Raw genomic sequence first — 22,587 nt, 5'->3', positions numbered from 1 at the left:
GTCTTAGTGTGTGTTTGTGAAACACGCCTGTCCATTCTATAGCTTCTGTTACTATTCTATTACATAACACTTATGCACTTAGTGTTGAGCACTCTATATTATATCAATTGAAAGAAATAGCAAAAGGGAAAAAAAGAAAGATCTAACCAAAGTCCAAAGTCTTCAACAGATCTGACCTTTTTTTCAACATCATTTGCCTGAAAATCTGTGCTTAAGACACTGTTCTCTTATTTTTATTATTTTCTTTCTTCCAATAGTGTCATGAGAAGGAGCCAGCAAAGGACGTACATGGATACCTGAACCAATTAAGACCAGAGGTCACTGCTTCAGATTTTTTCACTATACTGGCCATCCAGCAGCTCCAGAGTTTGTGGACTTGTTCACTGATCAAAATGGACTTTTAGACTAATCAAGAAACATCTTCTTTTCACCCCTTTTTTCACTTTATATCACATTTTGTAGCAAGTGCAGGCTTTGTCCGAGACTTTGTCCTGGTTCGTTTTCCATTTTAAGTACATTTCTTAGATTTGATATAAGACTTTCAACTTCATTGACTGAACATTGTTTGCATAGCTCAAACACTTGAAGACTTGTCTTTTATTTATGTCGTTATTTGTGAGCCAGGCATCTTTCTTACTTTTCTCGAGTGACTTTTCTTAATAGTTTTGATTCAAAAGACAATTCCTGTGCTCAGTCATCCAGCCTGGATTTACCGTAGGACCTACACTTTCATCCGCGGTCTCTGAACCAGTCCTACTTTTTCCTTAGCAGTCCCTCAAACTACTTCAGCGGTCAGCCACTCCTCCATCCAGGGCTATGAGAGGAAGAGACAAGACCCAGCTCACATCAACATGCAGGAGCTGAGGAGAGAAAATGGGAGTTGGGCTGGCAATGTTCAAGGTAAGGGATGAACTCTTGTTTTCTTGCTTTTATCCTTGTTATCTCTGATTATGTTTGTGAAGGAATACTAGTGTTTTAACTGTATTTTTGATCAAATGAATGCAGCTTCCACCTCCACTGAATGGACACCAATAAAAGATGCTTTTTGCCCACAGTATGGTGCTCAACTGGCCAAAACATTTGGTTTAACTTATCAACTGGCATCCAGTTATCATCTTGGTTAATTGCTTTTTAAAAATCAATTCGGTGCAAAAAATGTCACATAATTTGACCGTTCAATCAAATAATGTGCCATGAAAGAGATGTTAAAATCATAACAGCGGAAATGTAAGTTGAGTACATTGCATTGTGGGATACAGTACACACTCCCAGCACTATGTACACTGTTGCATGCTGCCTATTTTGACAAATGCAGTAGGTCACTCAATGTATACAGAAAATCTGTCTGTTTTTTTCTTCCAGGGCTGTAATTTTCTGTTGTCTTAACGAATTTGTGCGTTTGTTATACTCAGGGCGCCATTGTTTTATTTTCATGCAGGCATTCGTCCAAATGACTCTTGGTCGTGCTGCCTTCTATCCAGTTTGAGTAATGTGCTTGTGGTCTGGGTCAGACATTCTAGCTAAGTGGGTTAATGAAAGAGAGAGCAGAAGCGATAAATACTGAGAAAGAGAGATAGGCTGTAGAGAAAATATGGTGAGAAACTGACAGGTCGAGCTGCCTTTCACTTTCTCCAGCTGCTCCTGAGATGCTCCTGATAGCCTTTAGACTCATTCCTGGGAAAACACAAGTCGTTGGTGGATCTGAAAATGTCTGATGACGCTTTCCTCACGTATCGGACTCTTAAGATGCGCCGCTTCTGATTAACGTGAGGTGACAGCGTTTTTTTACCCGCGTCAGTGGGGTCGAAGCAGCTGTCAATCAAGCGTGACACTGATTGACGGGGACCAGAGGGATGAGGACAGTGTGGAATGTCTTTCAGAGTGAAGCATCACTCATAGATTCTGTTGGTGTGGTAACGGAGCCTCTGTTGGCATGGCAACAGAACATAGGGACACACGGGCATTCTAGACATTCAGTGATATAACTGCTACACAGAGATGGTGCAAATCTGATTTGGTCTCAGCCGATGTTTCAGAAATAATGATACTTACGCTGTAGACACCTTGCTTGTGTATACAAGTTGTCTGACAATGTACCACTCCACATTGCACTAGTGTGTGTACCGGATGAGCAAACAACGAGGCTTAATTCATCATCTTGAAAACTGGGGAAATTGGACATGTATAAATGTAACTTTTCAAACAACAAGGATAATAGTCAATAAAAGCCTCTCAGGGATGCAGGGATGGATGATGAAACATTTGAGATGTGTAGTGTTGTTGGTGGTGTTTATTTAGCGTTATAGTTTCAGAGCGGAGACACAGTAGGAGGGAATATAGAGGCTAGAATGTTGTGTACTTTCCAGTAAAAATTTGCTTGTTTGTTTATTTATTTATTTATTTCAATTAAAATTAGCATTATTAATAATAAAAATGTATTAAAAATGTCACTCAAATATGTACGAGTATTTATTATGTTTATACTTTAACCATTTTCTTATGTGTTTTATTTATAGAAGAAATATCCAAGATTTCTGGAATCTTATAGAGGAATTATACATATAAAATATAACATTTCTACAACAAATTGGATGGATCCTAATGATCCTAATAATTTCCAATGTGATTCCATCAAAAGATGTTGTCCTAACTGCACAATATATTTTTAGCAATAAGATAATTTATTTCTGTTTATTAGTTATGATTTGAGTTATTTTACACGATTCTTATTTGACTCTTGTTTTGACTCTTTACTCTTGTAAACATCAATAAAAGAAAATAGAAAGTAATAATTGTATGCGCAAAACAACTGAATTTTTTTCCCGGATATTTAATATTAATTTATTAAATTCAGAATTAATTAATAAATGTTCTTTTATTGTGTATTTTTCATAGAAGCAGTATCGTAGTAAAAAAAATCTTAAATCATTTGGAAAGATGCTAATGGGTTAAAGGTTTAAGTGTTTTGAATTCATGTTAATTTCACACATTTTTATATGGTGTATTTTGATGTTTTATTTGTAATGCAAACGCTTTGAGAAGTAACATTTAAAAGACGCTATAGAAAACAAAGATTACTATTATTATTCCAACAAAACTTGTCTTTATAGGACAATATGTTTAACAATAAGACAATATAATTTCACTTTATTAATTTCACTTTGTTATTATTTATTTATTTACTTCTTCTTCTTATTATTATTATTTTTTTTACAGTATTTCTATGTTTGTTTGGTTTCAAATGATCATTATTAAATATCAACAATAGATAACAGAAAGATTAACAACAGATAGAACTGAGAAACAACTGGCTTATAGAATAAAAGTGCTCTTAAGTTTTTTTCACTTTTTAGTTTTTCGCTTGGTATAGCAGTATATCATCAGACAGAACTGAAAAATGAAAGCAGATTACAGAGTTCAAAATGTTGTCTGCCGAAGTGGACAAACACATCTCAAAGTGTTTGTGGCAACTGGTTCCAGTGCATGTATTTGTATATATGCGTAACGGGCACATTTAACAGAGTTCACCTGTGTATTACATCTAATGGCACAGGTCAGTTTGCAAACAGGTCTGTGTGTGCATGTGTCTGTTTTGATGTTTCTTCTCCCCCATGGAGATGATTTACCAGTTTATCAATGTGCACCTGTTGTAATTCACACCTCCATCACCATAGGAGTGATTTTGGCTCTCGTCCCTCGTTCACTAAGACGGTTGAAGCTTAGCCTTAATCACAGCGCATGACTTGATTATGGATAGAGTTACAGTGACTTAATGAGCTCTTGTCCAGTCATGCACAGTGTGGTACGTCTCTGATATGAGTGATGTGCATATTTAATGGTGCAATTTCATTATGTCTTTCCTTATGTCGCTTTATGACATTCTGCTTCTTCGGAGTGAAGGATATAGACGAGAAAGTTGCCAGTAAGCGGATCTGTACTGCAGACAACAGTCAAAATATCATTATACCAAACACTGCAGTTCAATACCATATTTTGCTTTGCTGTTATTTTTTGTGAAGTGTGAAATACTGGATATATCAGATTAGCTGTCACGTAAAAAACGTTTGGTCTGCATTTTCTAGCCTTTACTGCAGGGTGCTCAATACTATTTCTGGAAATTTACCATCCTCTAGAGTCTGAAATAAAACTCTAATCAAACACATGGTAATAAGCAGTTATGGTCTGTATGCCGAAAGGTCAAGATTTGGCTGGGTGGTATGGCCCAGATAACCCTTGCCGTAATCTTAGGGCACAAATTGACTGTAAACGGTTTAGCTCCTTACCTCAGTAGCTAAAATATGATGTGCTGTTTCCCCACAAAATCTTTCTGTTAATCAATATTAATAATCATTATTACATTACTAAGAGCAATAATCAACAATAATGATTTCTTCATGATTTTTATGATTATTTATTGGCTATCATCATGATGCAATTTTTATGTAAATGCATAAATAAATGTAAATGAACATAAATGCCATGTCAGATCCACTTTTGAAGTGTAAAGATGCTTTTTGCTAAAGTTGAAAAAAAACAACAATTCTAACAATCTATATTTGTGATTGGTTTAAGTAACTGGTTAAAAGCAAGCATTTAACACAAAAATACAGATACATTTTATAAGGTAATTGTAAAATTGCCCTTATTAAGGAAAAAATGCCCTTGGAAATCAAATCCAGTTGGCAATATTACAATTTCTGACCCTGATATGAAATCTTGTATATGTTTACATGTAATATGGCTGAAATGATCAACAATGTTGACAAAAAGAAATCATCAAATATTCTTATTGTCAAATGTTCTCAAATGACCAAGATGTCTAATGGCTTTCATTAGTACCCTAATGGACATAATAACATAGTTAGCTGAAGTGATCGTATCTCAGTCTACTTCCACCTCCCTTCGTTGTCCATTAGCCACCACTACATGGTGTTTTACAAAGCACTGAGGACTGGACGGGTGAGTGATTTTGGGATGGGGCTCATTGTTTCATGGTAACCATGTGCTGATATCCATTTGGCCTAAACAAGGAACAGCTTGGTAATTAATTACCCATGACCAATGGGCAGGGTGGGTGAGCCAACGCTCGCGTGTGATTGGTCAAAACAGAAGCAGGCCATCACCAAGCCCTCAGGGGAGGAAGTGATCTCTCACCGAAAACCTGCTCAGCAGTGTGTTCGTGTCTGTCAGAGTGTGTACGCTCTGATACAGATGTTATGATTGCAGTGACAGATGAAAAAGTGACCTTTTGATAGGTTCAATTTTAAACATTTTTGGCGGAAGTCTCTTATGCTCATCATGGCTGCATTTGTTTGATCAAAAATACAGTAAAGATAGTGATATTGTGAAATAATATTACATTTATTATTATAAATGTTGTAAACAGTTGTGTTTCAATGAATATAAGTTTAAAAGAACAACATTTATTTTCTTTTAAATATTTATTTCTGTCAATTTTCCTTTAGTTTTTTTTTTAAATTTTTTTTTAAATCTTAATTTTTTTCTCCCACAAAATAATTTTTGTTTCTTGAAAAACCTTTATGTTTGTACACAGAGAATTAGTCACCTCAGGTAGTCATGTCTGACATGATTTTCCCTTGTAATGTGTCTAAACAGATCTAATCTATCAAGATATTCACGGTAAGCAAAGTGATTATGCCAAAAAATCTGCTTTAATACTGGGAATCTTGATTTTTTTTAGCATCTGAGCCTCAGTTACAATCAGAGCAAACCGCTGCTGGCTGTTGTTTAAGCGTCATTATGAGAAGAGAGGACTTCAGTAAAGGTTACAGCTCAGAGGCAGTAGTTCATAAACACTGCTTAATGGAACCGCGCTCACACTGCTATGACAGATATACCTTAGAGACCGGAGTGTGTATTTGAGAACGTATGCTTGGAGGAAGCCAAGACAGAAATACTGGCTAAATGTCTAAGTATGAAAATGAGCTTAGTTAGCGGTAAATATCAAGATGTTTCTCCGTGATTTGTGTGTGTGTGTTACATGTACCTCAGAGATTATTTGACGTAAAAAGGCAGGCTGCATACCTCCACAGTGTTGCACTGGATTACTAGACAAGCCTAATCTCTTACTTTAAGTGTGTGTGCGTGCATGTGTGCGTATGGTTTTTCTGTTACAAACCTCTGTCATATCTTTAATGCTGATTTAAATAAATAAAAAATTGTGTGTTTCGGAATTGAATCAACAGACTCTGGTTTATCGGAATCCATTCTGTATAACTGCATCAATGAATGTTAATTCAGTTTCTGGTTGTTATCAAAGCTTTCCCTCCCGCTCTTGAAACACAGCTCGTTTGAGATGGGAGGGAGTCTGTGATGGGCTTTTGTACAAACATTTTGTTGAATACATAATTTATTACTTCGCCAGGAATAACTGGGATAGAGGACGGCGTAGAAAAACGCCTTATCTGTGTTTCCCAAAGCAATGAAAGAAACTTAGATGTATTACAGTGCACAAATGTACACACTTGTTTTTATCCTCTCTCGCCCTCTAAAATGTGCACAATGTCAGGATACCTTTGAATCACCCGTCACACACATCGTAGTCTTTACCCTTCCTTGTGTTAGCCACATTTAATTGTGTCAGTTTTACTAGTAAGTCTTGTTTGGTTTGTTCTGGATTGCAGTAATCATGTTGGTTTGGGTCTAGTTTTGATCATCGACTGCTTTTGAGATCAATAAGGCTTTCTAAATGGCATTTTAGCTGACACCAACAGACCGGCCCAGACCTATGGGAAGCTTTCTAACCAGGCCTTAGGGGGCCATTCTCTCGTCTTAAGCCAATTGCCAATCAGGCCTTAGGCCGTGCACAGCTGTCTCACAGAAAATCAAGAGAGAGCGATCTATCAGAGAAGGCAGATGCTTGGATATTATACAGCACCATGGGGAATGTGCGTGTATGTAACATTTTTTGTCATGTGTGTCAGTTAAACTTAAGCTTTAGTTGCCATCTAGGAAATGTAGAGTGACCCTGGCGTTCTTGACAACAAACACAAGTATAGAGTGTCAACAGGCATAGACAGATGCAGCTTTGGTGTGCATGTATGTATGGATGTATGTCTGGGAGCATTCTTTCTGAAGAGGCGAATTGTTGGCAAAACAAAGACAAAACAAATGTTACAACAGATATATGATCTATATTTCAGGGTCAAAGACGAAAAGGGCTTTTCAAGCATCAAAACAATGAAAATGTAATACAGCTTCCCCCTCTTTGCAAAATACAAAATGATCAATAAGTGAGCTGAGGGACTACCCAGCTCATCTTAATTCTATTTTATTCTATTCTATTCTATTATTAAATTTTGTTATTGATGCTTATATAAAAGTATATTAATAATGATAGTAAGTCAAAAAACTGTAATAATAATTACTAAAATAAATTAACTATATACGGTATAATCGCCATTGGCTAGTAAATCTTTTAGTTTAGTCGCCAGAATGATATACTACTTTTATACACACACACACACACACACACACACACACACACACACACACACACACACAACAAATGTCAAATGTATTGTAAAATGGCACATGTAGCTTCTTAAATCTTAGCTTCTTAATCAGTTAATCCATCATTATATTATGATAATATGATAATTAAGCACTATTTAATTATTAGTAATTACTATAGAACTAAATCTTGGTAACCATGTATGAACACTTATTTGTCATTTTAACTGAACTAAGGTCAGGTGGTGATGCTTGAGATATTGTTGGCCATTCAGGGTTTCTTAAAAAAATAAAGATGATAGTAAAAGATAATACTACTACTAGTTGTACTACTATACTAACAATATGCAACACACTTGGATTGATGAGCGGCTGGGTTCATGAATATTAATCACGTTGTTAGCGGTAATAGATGAGCGCCAGCCAATGAGATTGATGTCTAATGATAGACATCATTTAGTGGCCCAGAATAAAATGTAGTCGCATATGCAAGTGATTTTACTCGAAATGAAGAGGGTTGCCTGGACTAAAACCACCGAAACCCAAAAAAGGGACTTTGTCGTATAATTTCAGAAGTCTGCTACATATAGTTGGTGTGTGTTTTACATGTGGATCAGCTGTAATTCAGTGCAAGCATTTCAGACGATTCTGTAACATAGCCTACAGAAAAAAAAAAAAAAAATATTTGTGGAGCTGACATTGAGCCTTTAGCTTCTTAGGAGAAAATGTGTGGGATGTGTGTGTGTGTGTGTGTTTTATTGTATGTATGTAATTATTTATTTTTTTGCAAGAGATGGTGGTATCATGCATGTACACCATTTGTATAAAAGGCCTTTTTTCAGTTGCCTGTGAATAGGTGTTACTATGGACAGAATCTATATAACCGTGTCTGTATATAGCAGTCTCTGTTTTTGTGTGTGTGGAGGAAGATTCATTTGAATAGTTGCTATGGAAACCAAGTGCTGTTAAAATGAGAGGCAGAGCCAAATAGAGCATCTTAGTCTCTCCTCCCTCTCTTGTTCACCCAGCTGCTGTCCTCCTAGTCTTCTATCTAGTGCTTATCCTTCCCATCTACGTGCTTCTCTTTGCTTACCTACTTTTAATGAGCTGATGATTAGAAGGCTTTCTCTTTTTTTTTGTCACTGCTGTCTTTCTGTCTTTGCTTCATTTGTTCAGTTTCGCATTTTCTCATTTTTGTTTTGCAGTTCATCTCTATACTTTTCCAATCCCTCTCAACCGATTTCTCTCTCTCTCTCTCTTCCCCTCTCTTTCTTCCTCCCACACTTTGTCCTCCTCCGTCTCTTCTCTCGTCCTCAGCAGAAGAGAGCTAATTCACAATTAGCATGTGTACCTGCAATTAGCACTGACAAACCTCCAATAATTAGCCTTGTAAAAGCAGTCTTCCTTTTTCAAGCGCGCTTGCTTTTTTTCGGAGCAATGCCTCACTTTCGTTGTCCTTTAATTTTTTTTGACCTCCTTTTTTTCTGTACCTGCTCATTAAAGACCCCTTGAAACTAGTTTTATGGCTGTTAGCTGACATGTCGTTCAGTCGCTCAGCCAAAAAATTTTGGCTACTGGTATAATGTGTTTATGTATATGTATGTTTCTTCTGTCACTTTTGATCAATTTCATGCTTCTTTGCTGTGTAAAAATTACATTGACTGACCCAAACATTAGAAAGGTGGTGTATGCTCGTATTTCAATGGAAAATATATCTTCATGAAAATGCATTGATCAGGTGGTTTTGTCTTTTTAATGTATCAGATATGTCGTCGTGCAAACATTTTAGCTAATAACTAACTATGTGATTTTTCAAAGTCTTCACAGAGGGATAATTGGCAAATGTCAGTCACTGTGTGTGTATTTGTGTGTGTGTGACTGAATATGTTGTTTGCCGATAAATCAACTTGTGTCTTACCCGTCTAATTGCATTTGGTATTCAGTGTATGCACGCTACTCTCTCATTCTCTCTCTGTATATACATAGTTGCTCTCTCTCACTCAGTGTGTTTCTCAATCTAAGTCTTTTGAACTCTTTGAACTCATTTTGGAAGTGCATATAAAATGGACAGAAAATAGCATTAGCCCAGTATAAACAACTGATCATGTCAATGACCAGTCCCCAGGAGGAAGAAAACCTAGAATGCATCATCGAATGTGACGCATTCCCCAGCACTGAAAAAAGTGTGCAGTTTGAGGACCTAAGTGTCATCAGAAGGTAGCAAAATATGACCAAACCTCCATTAGGTATGTCTTGGGATGACATCCATAATCACGGCCGAGGTATGACAACTGCTACAGTACCTGGGGATTTTAGGGCATTTTAAGTACAAAGGTTGTTAAGATGAGAGCAAATGATGCTCTGCTGTAAGAAATTTTGGACAGATAAAGAAAGTGGATAATTTTAGTGGAATACTACAATTTTAGTGGATAAAGAAAACCCAGCATGCATTGTCACTGATAATGCATTCAGCTTAAAAAAAAAGTGTTCAATAGTTTGAGGACCAAATTGTCATTATACAAAACATCCGTTTGGGATCTCTAGGGATGTCATTTAAGTCTACAAATCTCAAACGATATTTTTATCAATCTAAAAATGTTTTGGGGTTAATCCTACAAATTTTAATTAGCTTTATATAAAAATATGAGTAAATAGTTAGACATGCGTGTGTGAGACTACTGCAAATGACCTCGTTTCCCAAGACTGCCTATATATTTCTGTAATTTCTGTCCAATATGTGTCAATAATGAAGAGGACAAACCCTTGAAATGAGGACACATGCTCTTTTTAAAACCACAGGTCTCTCGTCGGTTTGACTTGTGCACTGCATCTCAGCTTTCACAAGTCAGATTCAAGTTCAAATCATGTAGATATTGTGAATTCAGCTCAACTCAAACTGAAGTTCTCTCTCTTTCTTTGTCTGCAGGGACTGTATCTTCACTCCTCCGCCATGCTTGTCAGCCTCCACCTCTCCTCTTCCCCTTTCTCCGACTGTCGCGTCCTGTCTTTCGTCTCCCTGGCTTCTTCCTCCAAACCACCCTTCTCCCTCTCGCTCCTTCTCCTCTCTCTCTTCTTCTTCCCCACCTGCGAGTCTCGCCGTGGAGGCGGGATCGGGACACCCATCGGAGGCATGAGCCAATCGATAATCAGCCCTCCTCATTATCCTCCACCAGGAGTCAATCCAGTGGGTCCTCCTTTGCCACCAAAGTTTGGTCAAGGCCTTAGCATCGCAGTGATCCTTGTGGGAAACTCCAGCGAGGTGTCCCTCTCTGAAGGTCTGGAGAAAGAGGACTTCCTCCACGTGCCTCTCCCTCCGAAAGTCGACCTGGTCACAATGAACGAATCCGACCCCAAGAGTATCATAAACCGCATCTGTGCTCTGATGTCACGGAACTGGGTCCAGGGTGTGGTGTTTGGGGACGATACCGATCAGGAGGCCATCGCCCAGATACTGGACTTCATCTCGGCTCAGACGCACATCCCCATCCTGGGCATCCGTGGAGGCTCTTCCATGATCATGGCAGCCAAGGTATGACAAACACAACCGCTACCTAGACATTTTAAGACTTACAAAGGTTAAGACTTACAAAGGTTAAGTTGAAGACAAATTATGCCCTCCTATAAGAAATATTGGCCACATTCTACACGTTATGCAATGTTGGCAAATTTTCTTTAAAGAGAGCATAATTGGTTGTAAATTCACTTTACACTTATTATAATGTTTCATTAATTAACTACATTAGTTAAAAAAGTGAAAGTGACGTGACATTCAGCCAAGTATGGTGACCCATAGTCAGAATTCGTGCTCAGCATTTATCCCATCCAAAGTGCACACACACACACGCACACACACACACACACTGTGAACACACACCCGGAGCAGTGGGCAGCCATTTATGCTGCGGCACCCGGGGAGCAGTTGGGGGTTCGATGCCTTGCTCAAGGGCACCTAAGTCAAAATATTGGTTTAGGGTCAGTCTTTTTATTTATTTATTTCTGACAGAAATGAATACTTTTGTTCAGCAAGAATGCATTTTGATCAAAAGTGGCAGTAAAAAAGCTTTCAAACTACATTTTATATCAAATAAAAACGTTCTATTAATCAAAGAGTCCTGAAAAAAAAGTATGTTTTCTGAAAAGATGAAAAAATAGAAAGTGCAGCTTTGTCATCACAGTTATGAATAACATAAAAATATGAAGTATTAAAATATATCACAAAATAAAACAGTTATTTGAATTAATAAACATTATTTTGTAATAATTTATTATTACACAGTATTAATGTTTTGACTGTATCTGATCAAATAAATGCAGCATTGGTAAGCATAAACGCATTTCAAAAACATACATAAAAAATCTTACAGACCCTAAACCTGTCATGCTACTGTGTTGAAAAACAAACACGATCATGCAGTCTTTTAATAAACCCTTAGAAGGTAAAACCAAATAGATAACACATAATATAACAGAACCATGGAAACCTAAATACACACACAAACAAGGACAATTAAATCACACACACCTGAACTAAATGACGAACCAAACGAGTGACCATGACAACAAACAAGGCAGGGAGAAAAAGCTGCAAATGAAAACAAAGTCCAAACTGCAAGGTACTGTGACAAAACCTTTAAAAAGTACAGTATGTGAACAACATGTGTGTGCATGAATTAAACCAGTCTGAAAAATACAATTTTTAGCATGATTTGAGAAAATGCAGTAAAACTGATGATACTGTTGTTGTTGGGTTTTATTGCTGATATGTAATGTTATTGAAATGTTGTAGAATATCATTGAAATTTCCAGTACTAAAGATTTAAGTTTTTCTCCATAGACGTAGATTAGATCCTGTATTGTTTTTAACCATGATGGTCACTAGAGAACCAGTCATAGAAGACACTGTACTACCCTTCTCACAAAAACTGTTACATAGTTGGCCATTTAGAGAATTTCAGTGCATTTTTGATTAGGATGCTTCAACAGTAGACAGTAGATTCACTAGTGTCTGGAACAAAGCCACACGGTCTATACTTTTTCCACTCAACGCCTTCCATTCTCACATGAATATTCATACACATACATCTACATGTTCCTCTCTTTCTCTTTCTTTTCCACCAAGGTCAGAGTTAGTGTAGCAGGTGTAACAGACTTGTGCCTGCTGTTAAGTCAGTGGAAGTCTGAACTGCTGGAAACAGATGTGATGGGATGCATTGTGCCGTGTAACTTCCTGCAATGAGCTTCATTAAGATGACTTTTTGAAAGAGGCAGAAAAAAAGGAGAGAATATATTCAAAGAGGAAAAATAATGGCTATGCAGATTTGTTTTTCAAAAGACACTGGCCAATAAGAAAGAAGGTAATAATAAAAAAAGATGAGACGGTGGGAGAAAAGTGCAGAAAGAGAAGGAAATGTCAGAGGGACTTTTTTGTAAATGCCACACAGTGAAAAACAGGGAGTCAAGTACATTTATTTTGTCATCTTGGAGAAAAGGAAAAACAGAAGGGGACAATAACTGCAGACACTTGTTATGTTAACTACACTGTGCAAACAAATATGAACTAAACTTTAACACAATGTTCTCAAGCTTTTTGCAGCAACATTACTGCTGAAACCTGGTGTTAAATGAATGACCCCCGTTTGAACAGCCTTTGTTTTAATGCAAAAGGTTATTTTATATTTATCAAGAAGTCACTATTCATCAGACTTACACTGCAAGATAAAGCCAACTGAACATGAAGCGCAGATCAGTTTTCCTGATTAGTGTTTATTTGATGTTTTTGATGTTTATGTTTATGGTTTTAATTCATCAAGATTTCATTATTTTGGAGGATGAAATCACAGAATATATCAAAAAGTGGCTTTAGAAGTCAAATATAATTCAATCAAAAACTATACAAATTTATTGAAATAAAGCTGAAATAAAATTAAAATAGATGAGATGAAAAAAGGGGTCATATGATGCGATTTAAATTTTTCCTTTCTCTTTGGAGTGTAACAAGCTCTTAGTGTATAAAGAAGATCTGTACAGGTGCAAAAAACATAAGTCTCAAATACAGAGAGATATTCTTTATGAAAGTTAAGACTCTGCCACGGCCCCCTAAAACGGCTCGTTTAAACACACCCCACATGTCTACGTCACTATGTGGAAATATTTGGTAATGTCGCCCAAATGTTCACAGAAAAGAAAGAAGCCGTGGTTTCAGTAACACAGTAAGTGTTGAAGCAGCCATGTCAGCGAGATGCTGTGTGTTTCTAGGCGAAAGCAAAAGCACTTTATTTGGCCTTCAGAAAGTAGATGCATTTAGGAATCTTTAAGATTACTTACAACAGAACAGCATCGCATTTTATGGATGACCGTTTCTTGAACCTAGGATCATTTTGACTTTGCTACGACAATCTGGCTCTTCTGTATCAGCTAGTGTAGGTTTGCTTTGTTATTAGATTAAGTATTTGCTATTGAATGTTCAAATGCAAGGTTTTGCGTGTTGTGTGAGTGTGTGTGTGTGTGTGTGTGTGTGTGTGTGAGAGAGAGAGAGAGAGAGAGAGAGAGAGGGTCACATCTCAGTGGAGTCAGCGGTCTTAACCGTCCGTGGCTTGTGTGCTGCAAACACATACGAGCTTCATCACTGTCTGTAACGCGACTCTGTTCCCCTTTCAGACTTGAACTGATGATAAAACTAAGGACATTATTAAGGTCTTTACATTTATTTTGAAAGATGAAGCTCGTGATTATGGAAAGGGGCATTACATTTCTGACGTGTGCTTGCGGTGTTCGGCCAATCACAATGCACTGGGTCAGTTGGCCAATCAGAGCAGACTGCACTTGTCAGAAGGAGGGACTTTGTAGAAAACGACACGTTTGAGAGAGGCGGGGCATAGAGGACCTACAATAATGGACAGTATTTGAAAAAGAATGTGTTTTTTGAAGATTAAAGCATGTCAACATATTCTGTTACACCAAATACACATATTGACACAAATAATGATCTTTAAAAAAGCATCATATGACCCCTTTAAAACTGAAATAAAAATAAATGTAATGCTAATTTTTTTAAACTAAAAACTAATAAAAATTACTAAAGCACATGACAAAATTACTAAACTGTAAACTAATGTTTTAAAAACTGAAAATAAGATTATATGTAAATTATTGTTGTAAATTTTATAAATAATAATATACAATTATATTATTTTTATAATTATATTATACTATAATAGAATATAAATAATACTAACAACACTGCTAGTCACAATCTGTTTTGTGATTTAATCAAGGGCCGTATTCTTGTATTATGTTTATGATTTAATTTTTAGTTTAGATATGCAACATAATGATCCAAAACGCTGGAATAAATCAACAAGAATTAACTGCCAAATGACCCATGATTTTTCCCATGATGCATTAGTGTGACCTGAAGTATGCCATGTGTTCAAAAGTGCACTCAAGAGTTCACTCCAGTTAGTAAAATACAATAACTAACTTTTTAATTGCGTGATTTTTATGTCTCCCATTAATTTTCGATGTACATAGATCCGGTTTAAACGCATTGGGGATGTATAACTCGTCTGTCAGCAAACTCTTTGTTCTAGATCTATTTTTTGACATCTCTGCAGGCTGTTACAAGGAGAGGAGCTCTTTTTAGTGTTGGTGTAGGGTTGTTAAAACATGCCACATCCTCTCGTAAGCCACTGAGGAGCTCGATAAGGGACTAATTGAATTAGCGGAAACATTTTACCATGCTTGATCCTCTTCCATCCAACCACACATACATAAATGCACTGTTATCTTCGTTTTATGACTCATTTTTTGGTTCCCAAGAGCAGTGGAGTGGATGGACGTCTGTAAATTTACATTATATGCACTCAGAAATGACAAAAGAGAAATCATCTAGTATACGTATAAGCCATTATGAGTAATATTAAGATGTTTCTAATTCTGTGACTTTCCCTCTTGACACCATAATCAGTTGGACTTCATCCACCCTGCTAACTGTAGGCGAGCTGTGTGCTGGCTTATCTGTCCCGTGTGCTTTACCCAGTGTTAATGGAGAGTCATAGGAGCACTGGGGTACTTAATGAGCACAGTCGCACTGCTAATTTCATGCTTAATGGGAACACACGCCTCTCTCATTGGCACATGGAAGCATTAGATGTGCATGTCATATTAAGCTGGGACAGTTTAGACAGGGAGTGTGTTCATCAGATGCACCTGCCTGACCGGTTCATCAACACACTCGCTCACGTGTGCTTTGGGATACGCACACGCATTGAGAGAGAAAGAGAGCATTCTCTTCTGCATCTGCACTTTCAGTCATTTGTGCCTTTAATGTTTTAATATGCCACATCTGTCCATTTTTTTTCCCAAATGTTTTATTTAATCAGTTAGTGTTGTGTGTTGTGAATCCGCATTAATGCATCTTTGCATTTGTGATAAATTGAGTCTGTTATTCTGCAACATTGATTCACAACACAGCAGGTTTCAATGGTCCACACTGAAAATCTGGGATATGCGGTGCCCGTAAAGTGACTTGTTCGGTTTACTTAGTTTTGTCGTGGCCACGAAATAATAACTCGTGGGAACGTGATAATATGTCGTGGCCACGGGATATTAATTTGTGGGAACGTCATATTATGTTGTGGTCTCGAGATGCTATGTTGAGGGAACAACATGCATTTCTCGTGGCCATGACTTCTTATGTTGAGGGAACGATATGCCACGAGTTTAATGCGTAAACAAACCTGTGTGACCATAGCAACCCAGGATTATCAGAAATGGATTCATTCATATTTTATTTTGATTTAAGTAATTATTATATTAACCATATGCTCTGGCTACCGGGCTGTATTGCATGCGATCGTCAGCATTCAAATGAAGTTTATCATACATAAATGACATGTGCATAGTAAAATATAAAAACTTTTTTTATCCATCCTACAGTATTGTAAGTCCATTAACTGATAGTACTTCCCACATTATGTGTACATTATTATTATTATTAGCCTTATATTATTGGTTATATTTTTTTTATTTCATTTATATAAAAAAAAAAAAATTTCAATTTCGATCTCTTTACTTAACATTCTGAATACTTGTAAATAATAGCATACTGTAAATGCTTGACATTAACATAAAATGTCATAAATGCATACATTTTATATGTATAAATAATATAATAATTTCTTAATTCAAAATAAAATATGAATGAATCCATCTCTGATATATATATATATAATATATATATTACGGTGCCCGTAAACTGACTTGTTCAGTTTACTTAGTTTATATATATATATATATATATATATATATATATATATATATATATATATATATATATATATATATATATATATATATATATATATATATTATATGTGTATTCAGTAATTTAAAAAATATTATTAAATATTTCATTTTAAAAGAAAATCAAAGAATCTGAAATATTTATCAAAATATTAATCAAATAAGCCAATTTATGACGTTAACTATGTGAAATCATTATGAGTGCTGTTGTCATTTAAAGGAAAATTTCATACAAAAATGTAAATTCACAAACCCTCAGGCCATCCAAGAAATAATTTGCTCACCAGTGGATCCTCTGCAGTGAATGGGTGCCATCAGAATGAGAGAACAATCATCTGATAAAAACAATAATCCACATGTAATCCACATGACTCCATTCCATTAATTAAAATATCATATATTACAAAAATATCAGTCCATAATACATAATATCACTTCCTCCACTCAAAAGGTCCATCCGCTGTTTTCCTCTCACATCAAAATACATTGAGATATTTGTTTTCACTTGTAAATGGTGCTTGATCTGTGCATATTTCTCTCCTTATTCAGTTATTATGGATAAAGGACATGTATTTTATCCAAGAGCAATGGCTTAAAGTTAAAAACACCTTAACGTTGGGTTTGTTGTGGATTTCTTACAAACATTTTATCAGTTATTTGAACTCTCATTCTGACGGCACCCATTCACTTTTACCTTTAGAACAAAATGCAGACAAACCAAATAAGAAATTTTCAGATTCATTGCAATTTTTTTAACTAAACATTTTACTTAAAACAAACAAACAAACAAAACCCTGAATTTTATTACATAAATGCAAAAAAAGGAAGTATTTTCACTGGAGGAATCTCTAATGTATGCTGTTTTTCACTGTTTGTAAAGATTTGGTGCCACACAGTGTCATGAATACAGTAGTTATGACACATCACTAATGTAGAAAAGCATTGCAGTGCACATCTACATCACATCCAGTGAGTCAATGTTTGAACTTGAAGAAAATAAAATATCTAGTTATATTATTGATTATAAATATTTATAAAAAATAAAAATAAAATCAAAGCTGTTTTTTGAAAGAAGTCTGCATTTATTTGATCAAAAATACAATAAAACTGTAATATTTTAAAATTTTCAAATTTAACATTTTAATATGCAATTTATTCTTTTGAGGTTAAAGCTGAATTTTCAGCATCATTCCTCCAGTCTTCAGTGTCACATGATCTTTCAGAAATCACTCTAATATGCTGATTTTGAGATCAAGAAATATTTTCCTCTTACTTTGTGCTGTTTGTGTGTTTATTTGTGGAAACTGTGATTTATATTTTTTTTTCAGGATCCTTTGATAAATAGAAAGTTCAGAAGAACAGCTTTTATTTGAAATAGTTTTTTTTTTATGTAACATTGTGAAAGTCTTCACTGTCACTTTTGATAAATGTAATGCTTCCAAGCTGAATAAAAGAATGACATTTTATCACAAATTATGTTATTGTGGCAATTTGAGTAATTTGTGAATGCCTTAGTATTTGTCTCTTTTTTGCTAAAATGACAGCAGCACTTGAGCTGCATTTCCTCCACCGTTTTGAGCAACATTGGATGTTCTCATGAATGAATTAAGAATGATCCAGAGAACATCGGACCATTGATTTCTAGGTATTTCTAGGGTTAAATTCGTATTTGAATCCCAGAGTTTCAGTGTCGTCTCAGACCAAAAAATTTCCAAAGCCTTTAAATGCAGTGTTCAAAGCAGATCTTTGGATCGTTTCTGAGTCTGAATGCAGGAAAACACTGATCAAACGGCTCCCGAGTGAGTGAATGCTACTGGAAAAAAGCAAGGATGGATGGAGAGAAGGAAAGATGAATATGACAGCTGGAGAGGGAGGTAGATAAAGAGGGTGGGTGAGAGAGAGGAAAGGAAGAAGGGACTGTTTTAAAATGAAACACGTGGGTGTGAAGCAGAGGAAGAGGAAGGCGCTCAACATGTAGTTACAACACGCTTACATCTAAACGGAGGCATTCAAAAAGACAAAGAGCAGATCGGAACAGAAGAAACGTGACTTGGAGAAATGTGGCATTAAGGGATGCTCACAGAAAGATGAAGAGGGTGACAAAGAAGTGTTATAGGACAACTCGATCGAGAAATAGAGAATATAAAAGAGCCAATGTGGTTCCCAAGCACAGATGGGGGAGTGAGAGCATGCATGTGAACGAACGAGAGAGATGTGTGACATGACACAGGAGGTGGTGGTTAAATAGAGGGTATTGAGGAGTGTTTTCAACCCTGTCTTTTTCTTAATAATTACTTTTACACACTCTCTCTCTCTCTCTCTCTTCCATTCTCTTTCTGTCTTTCTCTAGCCCACCCCTACCCCAAACACACTCTGTGGGCTGCACTGGTTGGCATGGCAACCGCTGCCACATACATTTCTATATATATGTAGAAGGAACGCGGGAGAGAGACAACAAGGGAGTCAGGAAAAGGCAGAAGAGGAACGTTTCAAATGCACTGCATATACATGTAATCTGTATAGGGAACAAGTGTACATTGATATTTGAAATTCAGCCACCGTTCATTGTGCTCAGTGAAACGCAGTGAGAAAGAGCTGATTTCTGTGCTCTTCAATGGATCGCAACACAGGTTGTGTGTTATTGAAAGGGCAAAGCAAGCGTCAAAGGTTGCGGTCAGGCTAAGAGCACAGTAAATACACCCTCATCAAAGTTCTCAGCTCAGATGGGAGGCTTCACATGGGTGAAGTGGAGGGAATTGTACAGTGTGGTATTTTTAATACATTATTTTTAAGCCTCACTGTGGCTACGACCAGCCTTAAAGGAGTGTTCATGGTTGAATACAAATACTGTAAGAACATGTACACGTAAATATTGATTCCACAGAACCAGCCACACAAAAAAGTAAATTTTTGTTACGGCAACCTGCTTATTATCATACTGTACGAATATTTAAATGATCACATGTTTCTAGGGAGATGAACTATGATTATGCATTACGGATATAAATTGCTATGAGTGGAATTTGTTCCAGTGTTTTAATTTTTTCATGTTTCTGTGGCAACCTTGAGACCTTCTTGTGCAAAACTGATCATATTTACCTGCTTTATTGTATCGCATCATAAGACTGAATAAAGCACCACACATGCTTAAATAAAATACCCACTGTTTCCAAGGTCTTTCCGCAAGATCTTAAGGCTGTGACACACCGAACTGGCATCACAGAACTAGCTAAAGCTGACTGTGTCGCCTTGCATTGCCTGCATCTGGGCAAAAAAGTTGTGCTTGAACATAGACAGCAGCCAACTATCATGCACATTTTGTGTCTACATTAGAGGAAATAATGCTGTATTAGCAGGTGGTAGTAGTCTATATTTGTCATTCAAAAATAAAAAGACGAAACTAGGACTCCGGACATACAGTACAAACCATAAACAAAGCAGCCCTTGCGTACAATTTTGACTAATCATGTTGATCACTTGGCCACTTGACGTTCTTCATTCCAAATGGCCATTTTGTTATGAAAATCCTTGTGTATTGGGATAGCCAGGTGAAATGAAAATGTAAGATTTGAACAGTCTTCTGTGTGCCCTTTTTGACTTCATCATTCGCTCACTTTCATCACTTTAGCTTTTCTTCTCGTGCGCTGGTTCACGAAGCTGAACAGACAATCAGAGCATTCAATGCTCAATTGACCAAAAAGCCGCCGACGGGCTCTGACTAGTGTTAGCGGAGCAGAACACACCGCAGAATCTGAGCTGACAGACGCTCAGCAGCCGCTTTGTGGTTAATGGCCTTGACACACTTTTGATACTGTGTTTTTGTAAAGTTTACTTGATTTTTTTTTTTCAACTTTACAAAGTTTGCCCTATGTACGTTCATTGTAACTATCTTACTGTAACCTCTTTTTTTTTTCTTGTTTTAAGGTGCGAGTCCAAATGATAAATTTATGTTTTTATGTAAATGTAACACAAATGCTGTGATTACAGTTTAACTTGAACCCAAAACATTTGCATTTAGATGCTGGAATTGTTTCGCTACTGGGCCTCTTCATAGCGACAATTTAAATTGCATACACAAATACTTTTGTCGTGTCTCTAACATAGGCTAATAAAGTCAATTTCTATGCTGTATAGCCAGTGAAATGCATTGTCTTTCTGCCCAAATACATATTCTGCATTGGGGAGATAGAGAAGGCGCTATTGTTGTCTGTGATTAGGCTGTTGATTAGATTCTGTACATAAGCCCCTGGTATTAAACCGTCATCATTGTTTCCCAGCTGTTGCATTGGGGAGCAATAAGGCGCTTGTGAGCGATGAGAGGTGAAGGCCAAAATGGACGAGCGGGTTATTTATTCATCCCTTCATTGTCACCCCATGGAGCTCAGCTGTATTGGAGGCGAGTGTCCATGTGCACGTTTGGACCATTGCTAGTGAGTTTTGGGTCTAATCTGCAGATGGGCTGGTGGTATTAGATTTGTGCATGCTGTAAGCGAGAGTGCGAGGATACCCAGATACACAGACAAACAAGCACACACTCTGGGGTTTGCTAAGCTATAGTGTTCTGCCGATCAGTTTTATGGAGATAAAGCCTGGAAGTCTCACGAAAACCTTGTGCTGCACTCAACAGAGCTTGTCTTGTTTCATTGTGTCTTGACTCTTCACTTCTTTTCTTATTTCTTCTCATCTAGCCTTGTATTAGATGGTCTCTTCTCCACTTTTCTTGTATGGTCTCATCGTGACTCTCTGCTGCTCATTTTTTTCTCTCGCTTTTCTTCTCTTTAACTTCTCCATTCTCCTCTTGTTTTTTCCATTTTTCATCTTGTTTCAAATTTTCTTTTTCTCTTTTTTTAATCTAATTTTCTCTCTTCTCTTCTCTTCTCTTCTCTTCTCTTCTCTTCTCTTCCCTTCTCTCCTCTTCTCTCCTCTTCTCTTCTCTTCTCTTCTCTTGTCCTTTGTAGTTAACAGGCTCCTGGAATTCTTTATTCACACTTATTATACAAAAGCACCATGGATGCATAATGCAGAACCGCTCTCTCTTTCTTCTGTGTCTAAATCTTTCTCTTTTTTATCATTTGGTGCTTCTTGATGTCACTTGGAAGTGCTACAGTGCCGTCTTTTGTGTGTGTGTGTGTGTGTGTGAGGCTCTCCTCAGAGATCACAGGAGTCCAAGTGTGAGAGTGTCTGAGAGATCAAAGGGGAAAATATGAAGACACAAGGCATGCCAAAGATCACAAAGTCTGTGTGTGTGTGTGTGTGTGTGTTCTACCCTTCTGCTATATAAAGATCACATCAGGTGTGATTTATGTCATTGAGACAATCACATCATATTCTTTATTCAAGTCGAAGTGTGTGTATGTGGTATTGGGTGACTTTGGATTTAAAAGGTCCTGTTGGTCTCTAACTCTGCTTGTTTGTGTTTGTTAGGGCACTGTCAGATCAAAGTGCTTTTGTCAAAGCTTGTGTGTGTTACCGTTTAGCTCCATGCTCTTTTGTGAGCGGCAGCTGCTTAATTGGACAGACAGTTCTCTCATCACACAAACACACACACACACACACACACACACAGTCACGCAGTCTGGCACTGACACAATAACACTTCACTTTCACCATCATTCACACGCACACAGATACACACACACACACACACACAAATCCACACTAACCACACATAACATGTAATCAGACCAGACAAAACAACACACTTAATAGCAATAAACTGAGCCCCAAAACACACACTTGTTCGTTGCACGTGCAAATACAAAGAGCAGGTATATAATGAAGCAAAATCCATGAGATGCTGTGCATTACAGT

At 36.9% G+C, this 22,587-nt stretch overlaps 1 protein-coding gene across 5 annotated transcripts in view; it reads left to right on the top strand.

Annotated features, from left to right (window-relative positions):
• grin2bb (glutamate receptor, ionotropic, N-methyl D-aspartate 2B, genome duplicate b) overlaps positions 1–22,587 on the top strand; it is an 89,140-nt gene that overhangs the window by 2,350 nt on the left and 64,203 nt on the right. For 4 of the 5 annotated variants that reach the window (XM_026272952.1, XM_026272957.1, XM_026272933.1 and 1 more), the window contains exons 2-3: positions 258–900; positions 10,400–11,002. In XM_026272952.1, the coding sequence (XP_026128737.1) occupies positions 874–900; positions 10,400–11,002 (630 nt within the window). In that variant the 5' untranslated portion in view covers positions 258–873. Of the gene's footprint in view, positions 1–257; positions 901–10,399; positions 11,003–22,587 lie in introns of those variants that run through there. The other variant, XM_026272945.1, reaches the window with a different exon arrangement.

The sequence above is a fragment of the Carassius auratus genome, chromosome 1, assembly GCF_003368295.1.
Source record: "Carassius auratus strain Wakin chromosome 1, ASM336829v1, whole genome shotgun sequence".
Taxonomy (NCBI): Eukaryota; Metazoa; Chordata; class Actinopteri; order Cypriniformes; family Cyprinidae; genus Carassius; species Carassius auratus.
Note: the sequence above shows the minus strand (reverse complement) of the source record. Positions and strands in the feature narration are given on the sequence as shown.